A 21,276-nucleotide genomic window follows, 5' to 3' on the forward strand; every position below is an offset into this window, starting at 1 on the left:
GAAAACTCAAATTCTGAATTTGAGGGAAAGCCCTCAAATTCAGACCGCTGGAGGACACCTCATCATGCCAACTGGAATTTGCACGGCAAGAATTACCGTTCATGACCGGACTTACCCTGCCACCTTCGTTATCTCAACAGTGTTCATGAGACGTCATTCTTGGCATGGACTTCTTGAACCAACACGGCGCAATCATCGACCTGAAGTCGAAGTCGATAACGCTGTCGGGAGATTGAGCGATACCGCCAGAGAGCTCTTGTAGTCACCATGCCTTAAGCGTGCTCGAAAGTCAAGTCAGCATCTCGCCTCGCTCCAGCATTGTCATTTCTGTCGGCATCGAAACACCTGCCGACGTAGAAGGCGCCATCGAGGGTGACCAACGACTACTGCTCGACCGTGAAATTTGTGTCGCAAGAGGGATCACTCGACTGCACGGAGGGAAAACTGAAGTGTTGCTGACAAACTTCAGCCAGGAGTTCAAGCACATCAACAAGGGCACGACGATTGCGTACATCAAGGAAATTCTGGGAACCAGTAATGCGTTTGCCCTCTCTGATTCCGCCGCATCTACCCCGATGACCATGGTTCCCAAACCAGACTACGACATTAATCCAAGTCTCCCCATGATTAAGCAAGAACAGCTCAGAAGTCTGCTCCCACGATACAAAGGCTGCTTTTCGACGTCATCAAGGATTCAGCAGACACCAGTCGCAAAGCATCGCATAATCACCGAGGAGTGCGCTCGACCACTCCGCCAGAACCCTTACCGAGTTTCGCTGCGAGAACGTGAAGCTATAAGAGAACAAGTCGACGAAATGCTGCGCGACGACATCATCCAGCCGTCGAAAAGCCTGTGGGCATCCCCTGTTGTCTTGAAGAAAAAGGACGGAACCTTACGATTCTGCGTCGATTATCGTCAACTGAACAAGATCACAAAGAAGGATGTATACCCCCTCTACCACGGATAGACGACGCATTAGATCGGCTCTGCATCGCAAAATACTTCTCGTCGATGGATCTCAAGTCTGGCTACTGGCAAATAGAAGTCGACGAGAGAGATAGCGAAAAGACCGCCTTCATCACGCCAGACGGCCTCTACGAGTTCAAGGTCATGCCATTCGGACTGTGCTCGTCGCCTGCAACGCTCCAGCACGTCATGGACATGGTGTTAGCAGGATTGAAGTGGCAGACCTATCTTGTTTACTTGGAGAATGTCGTCGTCTTCGCCGGAAATTTCGACGATCACCTTAGGCGGCTAGCGACAGTACTAGAGGCCATCAATTCATTAGGTTTTGAGGGCTCATAGGGAAAACAAAGGCTAGCCTTCCTACGACATTAACCATTGACGGCGTTGAGTTCACTGAAGCCGACCTAGTGGACAAATTCAATAATCATTTCCTAACTTCTGGTGCAGCAGGTCAGGCAAATAATAGGCACAGGAGGACAACGGCCTACCACCCACAGACGAATGGTCTTACGGAGCGCTTCGCCGACATGCTAGCAGTGTACGTAGACGTCGAACACAAGACCTGGGATGCCGTCCTGCCCTATGTAACCTTCGCATACAACACGGCGGTGCAAGAAAGAACACAGATCCCGCCGTTCAAGTTGGTTTCCAGCAGGAACCCGACGACGACGCTCGACGCCATGCTGCTGCACGTCACTGACGAAGAGAATCTTGACGTCGCTACCTATCTCCAGCACGCCGAAGAAGCTCGACAGCTTGCCCGCCTACGGATCAAGAACCAACAGCGTACCGACAGCCGACACTACAACCTCCGACGACGCTTCTTCGAGTACCAGCCCGGCGACCGTGCTTGGGTATGGACCCCGATATGCCGAGGACTGAGTGAGAAACTATTGCAATGCTATTTCGGACCCTACAAGGTCATCCGACGTATTGGCGCGCTGGACTATGAGGTCGTGCCAGACGGCATTTCGCTATCACAGCGGCGCTTCTCACGACCTGAAATAGTCCACGTTGTGCGACTCAAGCCGTACTACCAGCGTTAATGAACTTTGGGACTTTGCGTAACTGACATTTGGACTTTGTTTCTTTTCTTTGTTTTGTCACTTTTGTTTAATAAGTGTCCTTTTGTGTAGCATCGGGATGATGCTTCTTAAGAGGGGGGTAATGACATGTGTACTTCTTTATCTTTATAGGGCGACTACTTCTCACCACCTAACAAATGTTATCGCAAAGCGCAGGACGCGCCTGCAAAAGAAATTTCTGGAATGTTATCGATGGTTCCATCCGCTGTCTTTCCCCGCAACTTGTGTAATCTGATTGCATGTATGCGCGACGCGAATAGTGTAGAACTTTGTGAAAGGCATTCGGGTCCCAGCGATTAGTCTGGAATGTTCCACAACTGCTGTATAAAAGCCGACGCGCTTGACCCGCTGATCAGATTTTCGACGATCGCCGAGTGTGTTCGCCGCTACCGTTGTTCTTTGAGTGTAGCCTGTTTTTGAGGGCACAAGTTCGCCCAATAAAACGCTCGTTTCGTTAATCACAGTTTTGCTGCCTTCTTAACCGTCACTACCACGTGACATCTAAGGAAACATTGTTCAAATGGTAGGTGCTAGGAGTAGAATTGGATCTGGATACTCACATTAATTTGCATTTGGTAATATTTAATTCCATTAGCCACTTCTTGCACCAGTCATCTATATTATCCAGATGAGCTTGGAGTGTTATAGTATCATCAGTGTTTTTAATTTCCAAGAAGATAACACAATCATCTGCTAACAGATGTACGAGGTGTGTTCAAAAAGAAATGGAACTTTTAAAATAGTGTGCCAACCGGCAGAGGGGGCATGCTGCGGCTACGGAGCGCATGTAGCGGCAGGTTTAGACAACAAACTGCCATTTGCGGAGTTTCACTCTGACCATTAGTTGGCGAGCTATAGCCGTTGAAGTGAGCACATGAACAAGCTGTTCTTCGGATTGGTGCCAAAGTGATAATGAAGGAATTGGAAGAACAGCACGTGTGTGCGAAGTTCTGCCGCAAACTTCGGGAATACTTACACAAAGACATTTCAGTTGCCTAGCCAAGCATACGGGGAGGACTGTATGAGTCTCACGCAGTGCTATGATTGGTTCAAGCATGTTGAACATGGAAGAATGTCAGTCGGCAACGATTCCAAGCTTGGACGACCTTCCACATCCACAGATGATGACCACGTCGAGAGAGTTCAAACTGTGATTCGTGGAAATTGTTGTTTGACTGTTTGGGAAGTCACTGATGAAGCAGGTATCAGAGTAGGATCATGTCATGAAATTTTGAGTGGCAAACTTGGGATGCGTTGTGTCAGTGCAAAATTCGTGCCGTGTTTGTTGACTGACGAACAGAAGCAGACCCCTGTTGAAATCAGCGAGAAACTGCTCGCCGCTGCCAATGACTATGAAAACTTTCTTAAGAACATCATAACAGGCTATGAGACATGGGTTTATGGCTATGACGTTGAAACAAAAGTGCAGTCATCGTAGTGGGTGGCCAAAGGTTCGTCTCCTCCAAAAAAAGCACGCATGAGTTGGTCAAAAATGAAGGTGATGTTGGTTGTGTTTTTTTTTACTGCAAAGGCATTGTCCATCAGGAATTTGTGCCACATGGTCAGATGGTAAACAAAGAATTTTACCAGGGAATCCTAGCACGTTTGAAAGATTCTGTGTGCAGTAAGAGGCCTGATTTTTGTGGGAAAATCAGGCTTGGATGTTGCATCATGACAATGCCCCAGCTCACGTGTCGCTCCTTATCCGCATCTACTTAGCGAAACACCACACTCCTGTTGTGTCCCACCTACTATATTCTCCGGACCTAGCCCCAGCAGACATTTTTCTGTTTCCCAAGCTGAAAACCACCTCGAAAGATGTCATTTCCCAACCGTAGAGGAGATCCAGGACAATGTGAGAAGAAACCTGCGCATCATCCCCAGGAAGTGTGTTCCAGGAGTTTTTCCAAAAATAAAAGAAAATATGGGAAGAGTGCATTTCCAGTAGTGAGGACTACTTTGAAGGGGACAGCACTTAAAATGTTGTACCATAAGCAGTAAAGGTGTTATAGCAAAAGTTCGGTTCCTTTTTGAACACCCCTCGTATGTTAGAAGATATTTTAGCAGTCAGATCAATAATATAGATAAGAAATAATATTGGTTCCAGCACAGACCCTTGTGGTACACCCAATTGAACTCCAGGGAGTGGAGAGTTTAGACCATTAGCAGTAACAAATTGGAAACGGTTAGTAAGGAAATGCCCTATCCATTTTAGAAGGTTAGTGTCGATATTTAGTAAGCTTAGTTTAAAAAGTAGTAGTTTATGGCATACTTTATCAAATGCTTTACAAAAGTCCAAATAGACACAGTCAGCAAAGGATGATGCAGTGGATGCTGAGATCATCCAGGATGTGATGCATTTGATGAGGGAAAGATACTAGTTGTGTTTCGCAGGAATATCATTTTCGAAAACGATGCTGTGTGTTAGTAAAATATGAGTTAGGTTCTAGAAAGTCAGCCAGATTCGTGAAAACTACATTCTCTAATAATTAATAGCAACTACTTGTAAGCCTCGATAATTAAGAGGTGAGTTTCTGGGACCAGATTTAGGATTGGAACCACCTTCCCAATTTTCCATTCTTTTGGAAGTGCACATGAGTTAAGGTACTGGCGGGAAATTTTTGTTAGTGCCTGGGCTTTTGATGAATTTACTGTTAATGCAGTCACAACTTAGTGATGAATGATTAGGCAAACTATCAATCAAATAATCAATGAATTTTTTATGCATAACAAAATAGAATACATTGCATCATATTTTACAGTTGGGACACAAGAACTCAAAGTGAGTTGTGGAATAGGTCCCTATGATAGTGTTATCCATATCCATGTTACAAGATCATATAGATGGGTGTATACATTAAAAAAAAGGCAAATCTTTATACAATACACAAAAGCAAACTAACTTGCTGTGACTTTAAGAATTGTACAGGAAGGGCTGGTGCAGTGAGCTTGAAAAATACTGAATGAATGGTGATGAAGTTATGCCTTTAGGAAGGGTATTTCAAAGACTGGCTGCAGTATCTGTAAAGGAAAATGTTCCATAATTTGTGTGTGTACGTGAAACTGTCAACAACTTTAATAATAAGGATTGTGTTAGATAGTGTGTTACGTGTTGATGAAATTGAACTGACGGACTTGGCATAATATTTTTTCAGAAATTTGTGCGCAAGAGCTGCAATGCAGAAATGAATGTGATTATGCAGTGTTAAAATATTTAATGGAAGATAAGCAAATGATATAAACTCAGTACGTTGGGCAAAACTGATTATTCGTCGAACTATTTTGAGCTACCTGAATTGGCTGTAATGTTGGATACATAATTCCACAACCTGAATTACAATGACACATGCAATTCGACAAAACTTACGTTAATAAACTAGAAGGGTTTGTAGTGTAAATAGATACCATAGCTTATAAAATATTGGTATATTTTTGTAAATCTTCCTAGTTACTTCATGTACATGATTATGACACATCCTATGTTCTTCTATCACTAATCCTAAGAATTTTGCTTTACTAACTTTTTTGGAAGGGAACTCCATTAAAGAGCAACTCGCCATCCTCACCAAGCAGCATGTTTTTAGCAGAAAAAATTACAAAATTGCTTTTAGTAAGATGTGGAATCAATTCATTTCTGTGTAACCACTAAGAGAGGTTGAGAGTGTGATTAGCTTTCTTATATAAATCTTTCTCATTCTCAATGGCTATGAACATATTTGTGTCATCTGCGTATAGGACACATTCTTCTAGTATGTACGATGGAAGATCATTTATGAGTGCAATGAACAAGAAAGGACCTAATATTGACCCCTGTGGTACATCTGTATTAATTGGTCTTTTATCAGAACTTCATCCATTGATGCAGACATACTGTTGCCTATTTGTCAGATAGCTTTGTATTAATTTGTTAGGAGTGCCACAAATACTGTAGTTCTCTAATTTAAACAGCAGTTTCTTGTGATTAGAAAAACTGGCCACCTTGTATACGCAATGCCTCATGACCTCGAGCTTACCGCAATCTTGGAAGAACGCTAACATAATCCTAATCCATAAGAAAGGGGACGCCAAAGACTTGAAAAATTATAGACCGATCAGCTTACTGTCAGTTGCCTACAAACTATTTACTAAGGTAATCGCAAATAGAATCGGGAACACCTTAGACTTCTGTCAACCAAAGGACCAGGCAGGATTCCGTAAAGGCTGCTCAACAATAGACCATATTCACACTATCAATCAGATGATAGAGAAATGTGCAGAATATAACCAACCATTACATATAGCTTTCATTGATTACAAGAAAGCATTTGATTCAGTCGAAACCTCAGCAGTCATGTGGAGACATTACGGAATTAGGGTGTAGACGAGCCGTATGTAAAAATACTGAAAGATATCTATAGCGGCTTTACAGCCACCGTAGTCCTCCATAAAGAAAGCAAGGAAATCCCAATAAAGAAAGGAGTCAGGCAGGGAGATACGATCTCTCCAATGCTATTCACACAGTGTTTACAGGAGGCATTCGGAGACCTGGATTGAGAAGAATTGGGGATAAGAGTTAATGGAGAATACCTTAGTAACTTGCGATTCGCTGATGATATTGCCTTGCTTAGTAACTCAGGGGACCAATTGCAATGCATGCTCACTGACCTGGAGAGGCAAAGCCGAAGGGCGGGTCTAAAAATTAATCTGCTGAAAACTAAAGTAATGTTTAACAGTCTTGGAAGAGAACAGCAGTTTACGATAGGTAGTGAGGCAGAAGTGGTAAGGGAATACATCTACTTAGGGCAGGTAGTGACCACGGATCCGGATCATGAGACTGAAATAATGAGAAGAATAAGGATGGGCTGGGGTGCGTTTGGCAGGCATTCTCAGATCATGAACAGCAGGTTGCCATTATCCCTCAAGAGAAAAGTGTATAACAGCTGTGTCTTACCAGTACTCACCTACGGGGCAGAAACCTGGACGCTTACGAAAAGGGTTCTACTTAAATTGAGGACGATGCAACGAGCTATGGAAAGAAGAATGGTGGGGATAAGAAGAGAGCAGATTGGGTTAGGGAACAAACGCGAGTTAATGACATCTTAGTTGAAATAAAGAAAAAGAAATGGGCATGGGCAGGACATGTAATGAGGAGGGAAGATAACCGATGGTCATTAAGGGTTACGGACTGGATTGCAAGGGAAGGGATGCGTAGTAGGGGGCGGCAGAAAGTTAGGTGGGCGGATGAGATTAAGAAGTTTGCAGGGACAATATGGCCACAATTAGTACATGGCCGGGGTAGTTGGAGAAGTATGGGAAAGGCCTTTGCCCTGCAGTGGGTGTAACCAGGCTGATGATATTGATTCTTGTGATTGATAATGTCGAATGCTTTTGTCAGGTCAATGTATATCCCCATTGTGAGGAGCCCATTTTCAATATTCTATCTAATTCTTTCAATCAAGTTCAGCAAGGCTAGTTCTGTGCTTTTCGCTTCCGTGTAGCCGTATTGTGCCCTTGAAAAAATTTTGTTTTCGAAATAAAGCCCAATTCGTTTAAGAAGTGGTTTTTCGATTATCTTGGATAGAGGCAAAAGCAATGTGATGGGCCAGTAATTTTTGACTAGTAGTTTGTTGTTCTTTTTAAATACCGGTATTGTTTTGACAAGTTGCAAAGCTGTCGGAAAGACACCAGATGAGAATGCTGTATTTGTTATGTCTGCTAAATTTCTGCAATAAAATTCAGACTGTTTCAACAGGGCTGCAGGTAAGTCATTATGTCCTTCAGAATTTCTGTTATTTAATGAAAGCACCGCACTACAAACCTCAGCAGGATCAGTAGGAGCCATATAAAATGAGTGCGGTTATGTTTTATTATAGGTAAATCGTGAGTGTGCTCGAAGTTCGGGGGTTGTTGTTTTGAGGTAAGATCTGCAGTAATCTCAGCAAAGTAACTGATAAATCTTTGTGCAAGTGCATATGGTTCAGTTATGACAGTGTTTCTATCAGTAATAGCTATCGCTTTAGTTTGGTACGTTACATTATTCATTTCAGAGTTTAGAATTTTTCATGTTTTAGCAGTATTATTAGTGGCACGCATTATTTGTGAATGATAATAATCAGCCTTCGAAATATGCAATAACTTTTCAAGATGTTTCTTATACATCTTGTATCTTGTTTCTAGATCCACCCGCCGTGGTTGCTTAGTGGCTATGGTGTTGGGCTGCTAAGCATGAGGTCGCAGGATCGAATCCCAGCTACGGCGGCCATATATCAGTGGGGGCGAAATGTGAAAGCACCTGTATACTTAGATTTAGGTGCACGTTAACGAACCCCAGGCGGTCCAAATTTCTGGAGTCCCCCACTACGGCATGCCTCATTATCAGAAAGTGGTTTTGGCACATAAAATCCCATACTTTAATTGTTTCTGTGTCTATTCTATACGAACAGAGCTTAAGTTTCTTATGAAGATTATTCTCATGATTTATCGATTTTAAAAGCCTGTGTGTAAACAACGGCTTTCTCTTCAATCCTTTTGTACTGTTGGATATCGTAGAATAAGAACTGCTCATGTGACTGTGAACTATATTAACCCTTTCAGGGTTGAAGCATAACTGCAAGTCGGCGTAGTTGGAACAGATTCGTTATTTAAAAAACTTTTTGTGCGCAACCAGACAGGGACAAAGAAGAGGGGCAGCACAAGGACAAGCGCTTTCCTTTCAGGGTTGATCTTCTTTTCGCCATATGCGACTGCCCAGGGGTGATTTTTTTTATTGCAGAGTCTAGTTCTTCTGAGGGACCTATATTGAAAAAAATTTACTGTAATTTTTTAAGGGTGAGTGTAAAGTGAGAAAAAATATTTTGCGTTGGTATACAGTGAAAACTCGTTAATTCGAACTTCAATAATTCAAATTTATGGATAATTCGAACTGTACGATTTGGTCCGGCCAAGCTCCACAGAAGTCTATGTATAAAAAAGCCCGTTAATTCGAATGCGAGAAGGTTCCGCCACAGATAATTCGAACTAGGCGCCACCGTGCCGGCGGCTTGGCGTCTGGCACACGGCCAGAGAAACGCGCCTGCTGCCTACACACAAGGCTGCATCGCCTTTGGAATGGAGAGAACGGCGAGAGAAGGCAAAATCGGGAAAAATCTAACCGGCGCGGGCTCGGCCAGAAGGTAGCGGCGGCTGCCTCCTCTCCGTTCTACGTGACCTCCGAGACTTCTTGCCCGTTGCGAATCTCGGAGGCTTTGCAAATCTTGTGTAGCTGTTAATGTGCGGCAGATGGCGCGGCAAGCACAAAAACACAGCGAATGAAGTGCATCGCAGCTGCGCTTGCAATCAAGAACCGACGAATGGGGGCCTTCGCCACCTTCACATGTTCAGCGTCTTTGTCTTGGCAGTCTTCATCGGTTGTGCACGTCTGTTTTCAGCTTAGGAGGCACCGGCCGTCGCGATTCTTTGTGATGGTGTTAAGCCTCGGCTAACGTTCGTTTCGGTGGACATCGGTGGTGTGGCACAATCGGGCCCAGAGCTGCGACTTGAAGATGGCGTGTGCCCGCGGCACAAGCCATCACTTTCTGACGCGCCAAATTTCTGACATGCCCTACTGCTTCCAAATCGCAGTGTACTGTTGTTCTCCTTCACTTTCGTTAGTTCGAACTTTCGTTAATTGAAACTGAAGCAGCTTCCCCTTGTGGTTCGATTTAACGAGCTTTTACTGTATATGTACTGCTCATTCATGAATAACAACAATACAAAAAAATGGAAAGAAACTTATAAGAATTCAAAATTTGATGCATTGTTTACACATAAGGCTTAGAAAAAAATGTGCACACGAGAATATTTCGCAAGTGTCAAATGTTCCTGATCTTACACTATTTATGTCCATAGCATAATTGAACTGCATAGTTAAGCGCACTCAAGAAACCTGTGTGGTTGTGTGCCCGCCAAGAAAGCAAAACATGATCCGCCGTGGTTGCTCAGTGGTTATGGTGTTAGGCTGCTGAGCACAAGGTCGCGGGATCGAATACTGGCCACGGCGGCCGCATTTCAATGGGGGTGAAATGCGAAAACACCTGTGTACTTAGATTTACATGCACGTTAACGAACCCCAGGTGGTCCAAATTTCCCGAGTCCTCCACTACGGCGTGCCTCATAATACTTGATGCTATCTTTAATGTACAGAACTACCTATCTTTAATGTACAGAACTACCTCTGTGTAAATCAGTCAATCAATCAATCAGAGGTGTTTATTAAAGTGCCCCAGAAACAACCTTGAGGGTCTTGGTGCGGGCGCACTCGGCAAATCAATGCACAGGAAAAACAGTGCACGCCCACACACACATACGCACACATGCACACGCATAAAAGTATTGCAATTTTGCAAATACAGATTTTAGCAGAACATAAGATGTGTGCACGAAGAGAACACAAAGCAAAAGTAGAGCAACAGAAAAAGGATTACAGAATGACGGAACGCACAATAGATATGAAAGTTTTTGTTCAGTTATTGAAATTCGTTTGCAACCCCTTTCAGGACAATATTAAAATTAAGCATGAAGATATCCAGGCACTCTGAATGGGCATTATATGTTGCCTGCACCCTGGATAGAGGGTCACAAAAATCTGAAGGCTGAAAGGCGCGTTGTTTCTTTGGGCCTTTCTGCAGAATGTAAAAGCGCACATTAGAAAGCAAGTGCTAGCAGCAGATTTTTACATGTATTAACCTTTGGAGAAAAAGAACCTCCGATTTGTTGCGTCTACAGGTAAGGCTAGGTAACCTGAGTGTCTATGTCAGCTCAATGGAGATGGAAGGCTTTTGATAGAATCGGTGTTTAAATATAGATGTCACCTTCAAACAGTGCACTATCTTCGGTACCATCAAGTGCATTAGATATGCTGCACTTTTTAAAGGCGCGCACGATCAAAGTACCTGGGATGTCGTCCCACGCTGCAGCTACCCAGCCCGCCAGCTGCGATAGCGATGCACGTTTGATGCGGCCCGTTGCCGTCAGCATGTGGTCTTCGTCAGTCAACCAGTCCGTCTAATATTTCCGCAGACAATCCTTGAAAGGTTTGTTGATGCAGACATCAAGTGGCTGCAACTGGCCTGTCATGCCGCCCGGTATGACAGCGAGGTTCGTGTTCGCTTGGGCGAGCGCAGCCTTCACGTTGTCCGTCAAGCGCCCACGGTAAGAGTTGACGACAAGGAGCGAGTTCTTTTTCAAAAGGGCTCCTGGATGCCGCCGCCACACAATCTTAACCCACTCTTCCACCATCACACCCGTCATCCACCCATTCTCATTTGCCCGCACAATGACATTTCTTGGGGAAGTTTCTCAGGCAGGCAGTGTCTTCCTTTTAGATATCATATATGGAGGGAGTTTATGTCCATCAGCCGTGCAGCACAGCATCACAGTTGTGCGCTGCTTATCGTAGCTCGCAGAGCGCACCTTCACCTCCTTGGCACCCTTTTCATTCACGGTGTACGCCACTGGCATATCAAAACACACAGCCGTCTGGTCGGTGTTGCCGATTTGCCTAAGGTTTGCCTGCCACTTCTCCCTTTCGCAGCATGTAGCGCTGAAAAGCTATCAGCTTTTCTTCGAAATCGCTTGGCTGCTTCTGGGTGATTGAAGTCCGACGTTGGAGGCTGAAGCCGAAGCGCTTCATGAATTTCTGAAGCCAGCCCTGGCTGGCTTTGAAATCCTTTGGCATTAGGCCTTGCTCTCTCGGAAGTTCCCTAGCTTTCGCTTGGAGCACTTCTGTTGTCACTGGAAGGGCAGCTGCTCTTTGCGTCCGAACAAAGTAGGCCAAAACTGTCTCCACTTCGTGGTGACAGCCTTTCTTTGGTCCGCTAAATGCCATCCTCATTGCGGCGCAAGCAAAAAGCTGCTGTCATTGTCCCCTCCAACGGCATACGTTTTTCTCGTCGACGCCGAAGTCGTGCCCGGCTTGAATGTTCCACGATGCCTCTGCGGCTATCACAACTTTTTGCTTGAAAGCAGCACTGTAGTGTCATCTCCTGCTTGGTGCCATCGCGATAACACCACGCTGCGCACTGGTACGGCCGACACGTCACAGGTCAAAATGGCGACCTCGCTTGTGTACGGTTGGCTGCTGGCACGGGTAGTAGCGGCTGCGATACTGACTTTTCTAGATGGCGCTAGCTATGCACCATATTTAGCAGTTTCAATGAAAAACTGGCGCGTCTTTTAAAAATCCTCGAATCTATGCTGACCGTAGAGTTGGGAATATGATTATTTGAAAAAGACTATCGGCCTAGATTCGAATAAATACAGTAATCTTTGCTTGAAGCTTACAATTTTTGTTTTTGATGCATTTATGACCAGCTTGTATCCAGCGTGCCATGAGGCAAAATTCGCGTATTCCTTCTGAAGAGCAGCGCAATCATTAAAATTTTTTTCCGCTTTGAAAAGTTTTGCGTCATCAACATATAACAAAATTGAAGAGTTTTAAATGACTGCCGAAACCTCGTTAATAAACAGCGAGAAGTGAAAAATGCCCAGGACAGTCCCTTGAGGAACTCCACTTGTAGCCGCATAAAGTTCTGACTATTTACACTACTGTAACAGTACCGGTTGCATAGGTGGCTTCTTATCAGCGTGTGACAGAGTGGTGCAGATCAAGCTGTGTCAACTTTTGAAGGAGTATTTTATGGCATACAACATCAAATGCCTTACTGAGGTAAAAATTAATGACATGCAGCTGTCCTATACACTGCTTGAGAAGCATGCATCATGAAGCTAACAAGGTTGGTAGCTAGCTGTGGAGCATCCCGATATGAATCCATGCTGCTGAGGAATGATACTGTTTTTAATAGAGGATGCAATTATTGAGTGCAGAGTTCACTCGAATAATTTAGATGCTGCACATAGGAGAGAAATAGGCCTGTAGTTACTTGCAGCAGTTTTTACTCCTGACTTAAAGACGGCAACAACCTGCACTGTTTTCCAAGCCTTTGCGAATGGGCTCGTCTTTAAAGCAGAATTAAAAATACATGTAAGCACTGAAACAAGCATGGACCCATACATCTTAATCAAAGCAGGTGGAATGTCATCAGGACCACACGAAAAAGATGGTTTTAAGCGTTCGACGCCCTTAAAGACAAGTTCCTCTGAGACCGATAGACTTGAATCCAGGGAAGGGTGATTGGAAAGCTCACTTACTCCGTCACTGTACCCTTCACTGTACACAGACACAAAGTGTAGGGCAAAGGTGCCTGTGACATCTGGAACAGGTTGGTTGTCGCCGCTAAAGAGATATCTTGTTTCGTATTGTTGGGTGACTGTTCACGAATGTGTCTCCTGAAAGACTTCATATTTTTAGAAGTACTGCAAGCTTCCACATGTGCTACATAGATGGAATGAGCACGCTTGTAAAGACGTTTAGAGAATGCCCTGTACATTTTAAAATGCATATGCCAGTGTTCCTGATTTGTACGCAGTGCCTTCCTGTGAGCACGGTCTTTAAACTTCAAAGCTGTTTTCAGTTCAACAGAAAACCAATGGGGGAATTTGGAGCATTTAGCACCTTTTAGTGATATAAAGTTCTTCATTACATCGTGAATAATATTCATAAATGCCTTGACTTGGTCATTAACATCTCTTAGTCCTACTGCTGAAGACCAGTCTGCATTATTAAGATAGTGGTAAAGACCCACGCAATCTCTGCTTGAGAAATTAAAAGACTGAGGCGTTGTTGTATCCTTCAATCTCCTATTAGGTAGCACAAATTGTAATGAAATATCAAGCAGTGGATGATGTTTATCTGGCTTGACAAGGGGAAAATCGCCACTGGGCACATTCACAGCTTCTGCGTTACTAAGGCATAGGTGTGGTACATTGCCACAAGGGTCTGGAGTATTGTTAAGTTGGCACAGAGGTGTAAAAGATCAAGTGGCGACTTGCACTTGGCAGATAAGTAAAAGGAATGGGTTGAAATTTCACCAGTTTGTCAGGAAATGCCAGGCATATTAAAATCGCCAATTATGAGAATTTACAGTTAACATGGGCCGATATAACATTTTAAGTAGTGGCTAGAATACTGAGATACATCTAAATATTCATATCAGGCTTGCAACATAGAAATTCCCTACTAATAGCCTATTACTACCAGCACCAAAAATCTCTGCCAAGACACATTCCGTTACACATTCTAAATCAGAGCACCGAACGGATCTGAATGATTGATTGATCGCAATCAGGATCCCACTGCCCTTTGATTTCGGTGAAGAAGGATCGCAGTCTCGTGAGAAAACTTGATAAGTGGGTGGTAAGTATGAACTAGATGGTGTTTCAGGGCACAACCAGTTCTTTGTTAAGGCAATGATGGGGAAACAAGATGAAATTAAAAATTTTTTCACCTCTGTGTATAATCCACGAACATTCTGATAGAAAACTCTCACATCATTGGTTATAGAAGTGGTTGCAGTGGATCTCCGACCTTCTAATTCAAAGTTGTATCCTGGAATATTGTAGTTAACACATGATGAATTGTCGAGCCGATTTTCAGATAAACCAATGATGTTAAACAAACGTTGCAAGGTGACACATCGATGAAAAAATTCATGGTAATGCCATAGGAGTCTACGAATATTCAAGTGTATAAGAGAGAAATCTATTAACTTGTTAACTCTGTGCACCTCAACAATCACAGAATGAATTGGTAAGTATTCATGTTGGTATGCAATAGGAAACTCAACATTGTCAGTTTTCAAAAATTGACTTGTAAATGAATCATTAAGAATGGTTGCGCATATATTCTCGGAAACAGCAATTCCAGATGCACCTTCTAATGAAGTAGCATTGTTTGCTTGCCAAAACTTCTTAAGGTTTGTTTTTAGTATTTATTTATTATTTATTTTATTTATTTATACATACTGCAGACTACATAACGTGGTCCAAGCAGGACGGGCATTTTTTTTAACAAATCACATTGAGTGTATGGGTGCACATACATTGTGTTTTACATCTAGAGACAAATAAATAGAAAAAATGAACACAATGGCTAAATGTACACAATGCTACACGATGGCAAGACGATCGCGCTCTGGTATAGAATTCCATTGAGACACTGTGTGCAGGAAGAAGGAAAATTTATAAGCATCTGTTTTTGCGAAATATGGCGTTAAAGATCTTGGTTGTTGATGTCGTGTATCTCTTGTTGATAGGGGGGATAAATACAATGAAGGGTCAATAGCGAATTGCTGGTGAAGGAAAGAATTCAGGAAGCCCAAGCGAAATTGCCTTCTTCTGTACTGAAGTGAAGGTATGTTATTGGCTGTCATTAGTTCCGATCGAGAGTCCACACGACGAAATTTAGAAAAGATAAATCGAACGGCCTTTCTTTGAATTCTTTTGAGTTTATCAATGTTACATTTTGTGTAAGGGTCCCATACTATGCTTGCATATTCTAGCTTTGGTCTGATGTATGACTGATAGCATAGAAGTTTTACATTTGGTGGTGAATTACGAAGCTTGTGTCTTAAGAAACACAACTTTCTGAAAGCAGAACAACAAATGTTATCAACATGTGAATTCCAGGAGAGGTTAGCAGTGAACGTTACACCTAAATATTTGTAGCTATCGACATGATTAACTGTAGATGAACCTAGGTAGTAAGCATACTGAAAAGGGGATTTTTTTTTAGTTATAGAAATGGAAAATGTTTTTTGTGCATTTACGACCATGCCCCACTGGTTGCACCATTTGTATATGTAATCTAGATTTTTGTTTAGTTCTTGTTGATCGTGTATGCTGCAAACTTCATGGAATAATATACAGTCATCTGCAAACAATCGAATTTGAACAGTTGGATCAATTATATCTACGATATCATTTATATAGCACAAAAAATAGCAAGGGCCCTAGCACACTGCCTTGGGGCACACCCAACGTGACTGGTAGAAGGCGCGAATTTAGACCCTCGACTGTGACAAACTGCACCCGATTTCTCAAATATTCAGCCACCCCAGCGGCCAACACCTTCGGAAGACCAATGTTGTTTAGTTTATAGATTAGTTTGTCATGAGGAACTTTATCAAAGGCCTTACAGAAATCTAAAAAAATTGTGTCTGATAAGAGTTAATGGAGAATATCTTAGTAACTTCCGATTCGCTGATGATATTGCCTTGCTTAGTAACTCAGGGGACCAACTGCAATGCATGCTCACTGACCTGGAGAGGCAAAGCCGAAGGGTGGGTCTAAAAATTAATCTGCAGAAAACTAAAGTAATGTTTAACAGTCTCGGAAGAGAACAGCAGTTTACGATAGGTAGTGAGGCACTGGAAGTGGTAAGGGAATACATCTACTTAGGACAGGTAGTCACTGCGGATCCGGATCATGAGACTGAAATAATCAGAAGAATAAGAATGGGCTGGGGTGCGTTTGGCAGGCATTCTCAGATCATGAGCAGCAGATTGCCATTATCCCTCAAGAGAAAAGTTTATAACAGCTGTGTCTTACCAGTACTCACGTACGGGGCAGAAACCTGGAGGCTTATGAAAAGGGTTCTGCTTAAATTGAGGACGACGCAACGAGCTATGGAAAGAAGAATGATAGGTGTAACGTTGAGGGATTAGAAAAGGGCAGATTGGGTGAGGGAACAAACGTGAGTTAATGATATCTTATTTGAAATCAAGAAAAAGAAATGGGCATGGGCAGGACACGTAATGAGGAGGGAAGATAGCCGATGGTCATTTAGAGTTACGGAATGGATTCCAAGAGAAGGGAAGCGTAGCAGAGGGCGGCAGAAAGTTAGGTGGGCCGATGAGATTAAGAAGTTTGCAGGGACAACATGGCCACAATTAGTACATCACCGGGGTAGTTGGAGAAGTATGGGAGAGGCCTTTGCCCTGCAGTGGGCGTAACCAGGCTGATGATGATGATGATGATGATGATGATGAAATTTTACGCACTTTACAGCGACCAATTTTTTAGGCCTCTCTACAGCCAAGTTACATGTACCATTCACATCCTGATACACAACCTGATATTTGCCATGTTCTACCTTCGTCAATTCATTTATTATCTGTTGCTTGGCACTCTTTGGCCATATGTGGCCCTAGCGCCAATAACATCGATTAATCATCATCATGAGTTTGTGAATGTGATGGCAGAAACCTCACCTGTTGGAGCAAAAGAAAGCAGTCAGCTTCTGCATTAACTGGAGCTGCTGTACATGTTGTCCCTGTAGTGGACATTCTGTATCATGCGAAATAACCATTTAAAGCTCATACAACTTTTCTCGGCTTTTTCTGGATGCATATTGACAGAAAGCGAAAAGTAATCAAGGTTTGCATGTGTAATTCTTTGTGCAACTAAGGGCTGTTATTTGCTATTAGTATCCTTATAAAATCCAGCGGCAACGAAATTATTTTACTTTGTCAGAAGCCCAGTTTCAGATAGTATAGGCATCGAGCAGTACCTGTGCAATATTTTGCTCTTAAAATATGAATGGAGATCTCACAGAAAGCTTGCAAAAATAAATACCTTTGATGTCGAAAGAGCAAGAAACGCTGCCGCCACTGCTCACTGGGCGCAGAATGTGGAACACTATGGCGCGACCCAGTGGGGCTCCTCGGTGTGACCTCCAAGATGAGGCAGTGCCTGTGGTGTGCTGCGCATTTCAGAGCCGATGTTCTGGGATTTATGTCACGCACGCTAACCGCCAGGGGCGTGCATCGTCTGCTTACTCTGAACTTAATGTTACAGCGCAAACACTTAAGACGAACCACAAAAAAGATAGACACGACATACACTGGCGCTGACTAACAACTTCCTTTTTTCCTTCGTCGTCGATGCATATATATACCTAGGCCACACAACCGCGCAGGCGCAGAGAATACATTACTGACGTCTGCCAACTTATCGCATACACAAACGTAGGAATTCAAATTCTGATGGGTGCAGGGTCAAAGATGTATCACTGATGCAATTATATCCTTGTCTTTTAATGTAGTAGGCCTCTAAGGCAAGCCGCGCATGTTCATTATTGATTTTGCCAAGAATTAATTGTCTGTTTAGGTGTCATTCGAAGGCTGCTCGTGGTAAAATGTGGCAATTACCAACCATGCAGCTTTGCAAAGATTGCTTTAGCAGTGTTTACTACTCATTTATATTGAATTTAGCTCAAATGAAAGTTCGTTACAGTCCGCCTTTAGTGTCCACTATATTATTAGCTTCCTGCAACTGCTTTCTGATCTACAGGTCAGTCTTTCCCCCCTCTTAATGTTACATTTATTATTTTTTGTGTCAACAGTTGTCAAGCAGTTTTTCAGCTTCTCAAGTTGTTTGCCAGCCTCAGGTTTCTTATTCTAGTTTTCCAAAGGTGGGATACAGGACACCTGTGCTGTGTGCCCAGGTTACCCATGTGTGCCACCCCGCATGGTGCAGTTCCGCCGTGGCCATCATCCTCCCCTCCGCTGGCGGCGTTCACCACTGTGCCCACCCCATGGGTGCAGACAGTGCCCAATGCTATGCCATGGGCCACCTATCCAACTCCTACCACTGGGGAACTGCAGGTAGGGACTGCATGCCTGTGGCTGTGCAGCATTTACCAAGAAATACATTAACCATTACTTGGCAGAAATACTCCCCCGTGTCCTAATTGTGGATGTTTATGAAAACATTGCAACTTGGGGTGTGCGAATACTTGAATGCAGTCAACTTCCCTGAATACAACCCTCACAGGACTAATGAAGTTGATTGAATTATCTGATGGGTTGAATTAAACTAAAGGCAAGAAAAACGCCATAACACACCGTTGATTAATTTGGCAATATTTGCCAGATTCTAATGACACACTATAGAATCTAGTGAGCACGAACCTTTTTATGTATTCAATGTAGAAAATGTAACATGCTCCTTATTCTGGCAATAAGGGACAAAAAAAAAAAAAAAACACCAAGTAACTTTACCTTTATAAAATAAGTTATTTTACACTTAGTATGCACCACTAAGTGTCATCACTTTATTGTTGTAGAAGCAAGCTGTTTCTTGCATTTATACTCAGAATCTTATTGACCCTTTTCACGGCAATCCCGTGGGCGCTGCCATGTTTGATCACGTGATGATGTGTCCATTACTTGCCTCAGCTGCCTCCCTGTTTACCATGGATGTGTATGATGCCAGTGCGGCTCAGCAAAGCACTGTTTCCAGAGATATTGTAGATGTTCAATGGGTAGATGACACGAAGCTTTGGCCACGGCTTCAGAGAACATGTAAAAGCACTTTAGAAGTTGATTAAGTTAAACTGCGCGAGCAGCGTATAGGTGCTTGTTCTAAAAACAGGGCTAAATATGTATTCCAAGCTATCCAAACTTTCCGCTTATGAATTGAATTAGGATCAATATGTTTTGCTCTTCTTTCTTTATTTGATAAATACTTTGAAGCAGTGGCTTGTCACATTTATGACTCAGTAAAGTTCTTCGGTGCAGTCACTATCTGATTATTTTCTGCCTGATCGCTTACGGGTGTGGACAGTTCCGATAGATTTTTTCTTACTGCGCGCCAGGCTTGAAACGTAGCTGATCCATACATTGTAAATCCCTGTAGCAAAGATGTACTATCACTAGTAACTTGCTTACTCTTTTGCACCGTCGCAAAGCATTCAGCTTCAACTATTCATGTGCTGTCGGTGCAGTTCATCATTTATTGTGCATATATATATATATATATACAGTGCGTGCCCATTAATTTATTAACACGGCAAGCTGGGCAAGAGGCAAGTTGGTGATTGAACATATTCCTATGGGTGGGCAGCGCAACCCGGACGAAAGACGAGAGGAAGTACACGAAACAAGCGTAGGCTAACAACTGGTTTATTTTTTCAAGCAAGGGAGTATAATATACAGAAAATGCAAACACGTGTAAAGTGATGTTTACAAGGGTGTTAGCCTATCTTGCCATTCAAAAAATCAGTTTCTTTATCCCGCAGAGTGATAGAAGTCTGGCTGATGCATGCGCCTGAGTTTACATGCATGAAGTAGGCTTCCACAATCTTGCGCTTGATTTGATTCATATTTTTATACAGTATTTTCGTTTGTTCAAACATAGGTTTGCATAAGCAAACTCTACAATGCGCAGCCAGATTAGAACCTGTTTCATTCCTGATCGCACCTCGGTGCTGCCTAAGGAGGATGTTAAGGCAGCGTCCCGTCTGTCCGAAGTACTTTTTGCCGCACGAAAGTGGAATGACGTAGGCCACTCCCACCGAGCATGTCACAAGCTGCCCAGAGTGTTTGACGCGGCACATAGCCTTGGACGCCTGTTTAGGTCTATTGACAAGATTGCAAATCTTGTTTAACAAGTTCTTTGCTGAAAAAACTACTTGAAAACCATATTTCATGGCTGTCTTTCTTTTAAGCCATGCCCCATCTGATGTACATAAGGGATGACTGCATACTTTTTAACTTTTTCGATTTGTGTTTGGGGTGCTTCCCCCTTTTTTATTTTCTTCACTAGCCCTTCGCATATTGGCACGATAATAGATGTTGGAAAACTGGCCGTCTCTAGACGATTCAGTTGTTGCCAAAAGCTCAGATTGGCGAGGTGGTGGCATGACTTTCTAAGTGCGGAACCTAGACACGTCATAGCAATTCCTCTTTTCACTAGTTTTGAGTGTGCTGAGGCGTAGTTTAGAATTGGTTTGCTTGTCCTGGAGTTATATTTCCAGCAAATCTGTTGCGCTCTTAATCTTTACTGAAAATTCAAAAATTGAACTTCACAATTACTCGCCAGTTCATGAGTAAATCTGAGACCCATTCCTTCTTTATCAAAGGCTGCGAGAATAACTCCAATAGCTTTGGAACTGGTTTGAGAGCGGATAACTACCAAGTAGTCATCAGCAAACCTGAAGCACTTTTTCAATGTTCCTGCCAAGACGCTCTCGAGTGCCCGGTCAACAGGGCTGAGAAAAATCTCGCCGAGAATTGGTGCAACCTGAGAGCCAATGCAGACCTCCTACTCGGTGGGAGTGGTTCTAGGTCTAGGTTCCGCACTTGAAAAGTCATGCCACCACCTCGCCAATCTGAGCTTTTCGCAACAACTCAATCGTCTAGAGACGGCCAGTTTTCCAACATCTATTATCGTGCCAATATGCGAAGGGCTAGTGAAGAAAATAAAAAAGGGGGAAGCACCCCAAACACAAATCGAAAAAGTTAAAAAGTATGCAGTCATCCCTTATGTACATCAGATGGGGCATGGGTTAAAAGAAAGACAGCCATG

At 43.1% G+C, this 21,276-nt stretch overlaps 1 protein-coding gene across 6 annotated transcripts in view; it reads left to right on the forward strand.

The window, feature by feature from the left end:
- The window catches only part of LOC126524296 (uncharacterized), a 105,764-nt gene that overhangs the window by 31,850 nt on the left and 52,638 nt on the right, over nt 1–21,276 (forward strand). For all 6 annotated transcript variants that reach the window (XR_008610968.2, XM_055067229.2, XM_055067228.2 and 3 more), the window contains exon 4: nt 18,413–18,572. Coding sequence is in view for 5 of the 6 variants with exons in the window: in XM_055067229.2 (XP_054923204.2) it covers nt 18,413–18,572 (160 nt within the window). In the remaining variant the exon portion in view is untranslated. The remainder of the gene's footprint in view (nt 1–18,412; nt 18,573–21,276) is intronic.

This window comes from Dermacentor andersoni, chromosome 3 (assembly GCF_023375885.2).
Source record: "Dermacentor andersoni chromosome 3, qqDerAnde1_hic_scaffold, whole genome shotgun sequence".
Lineage (NCBI taxonomy): Eukaryota > Metazoa > Arthropoda > Arachnida > Ixodida > Ixodidae > Dermacentor > Dermacentor andersoni.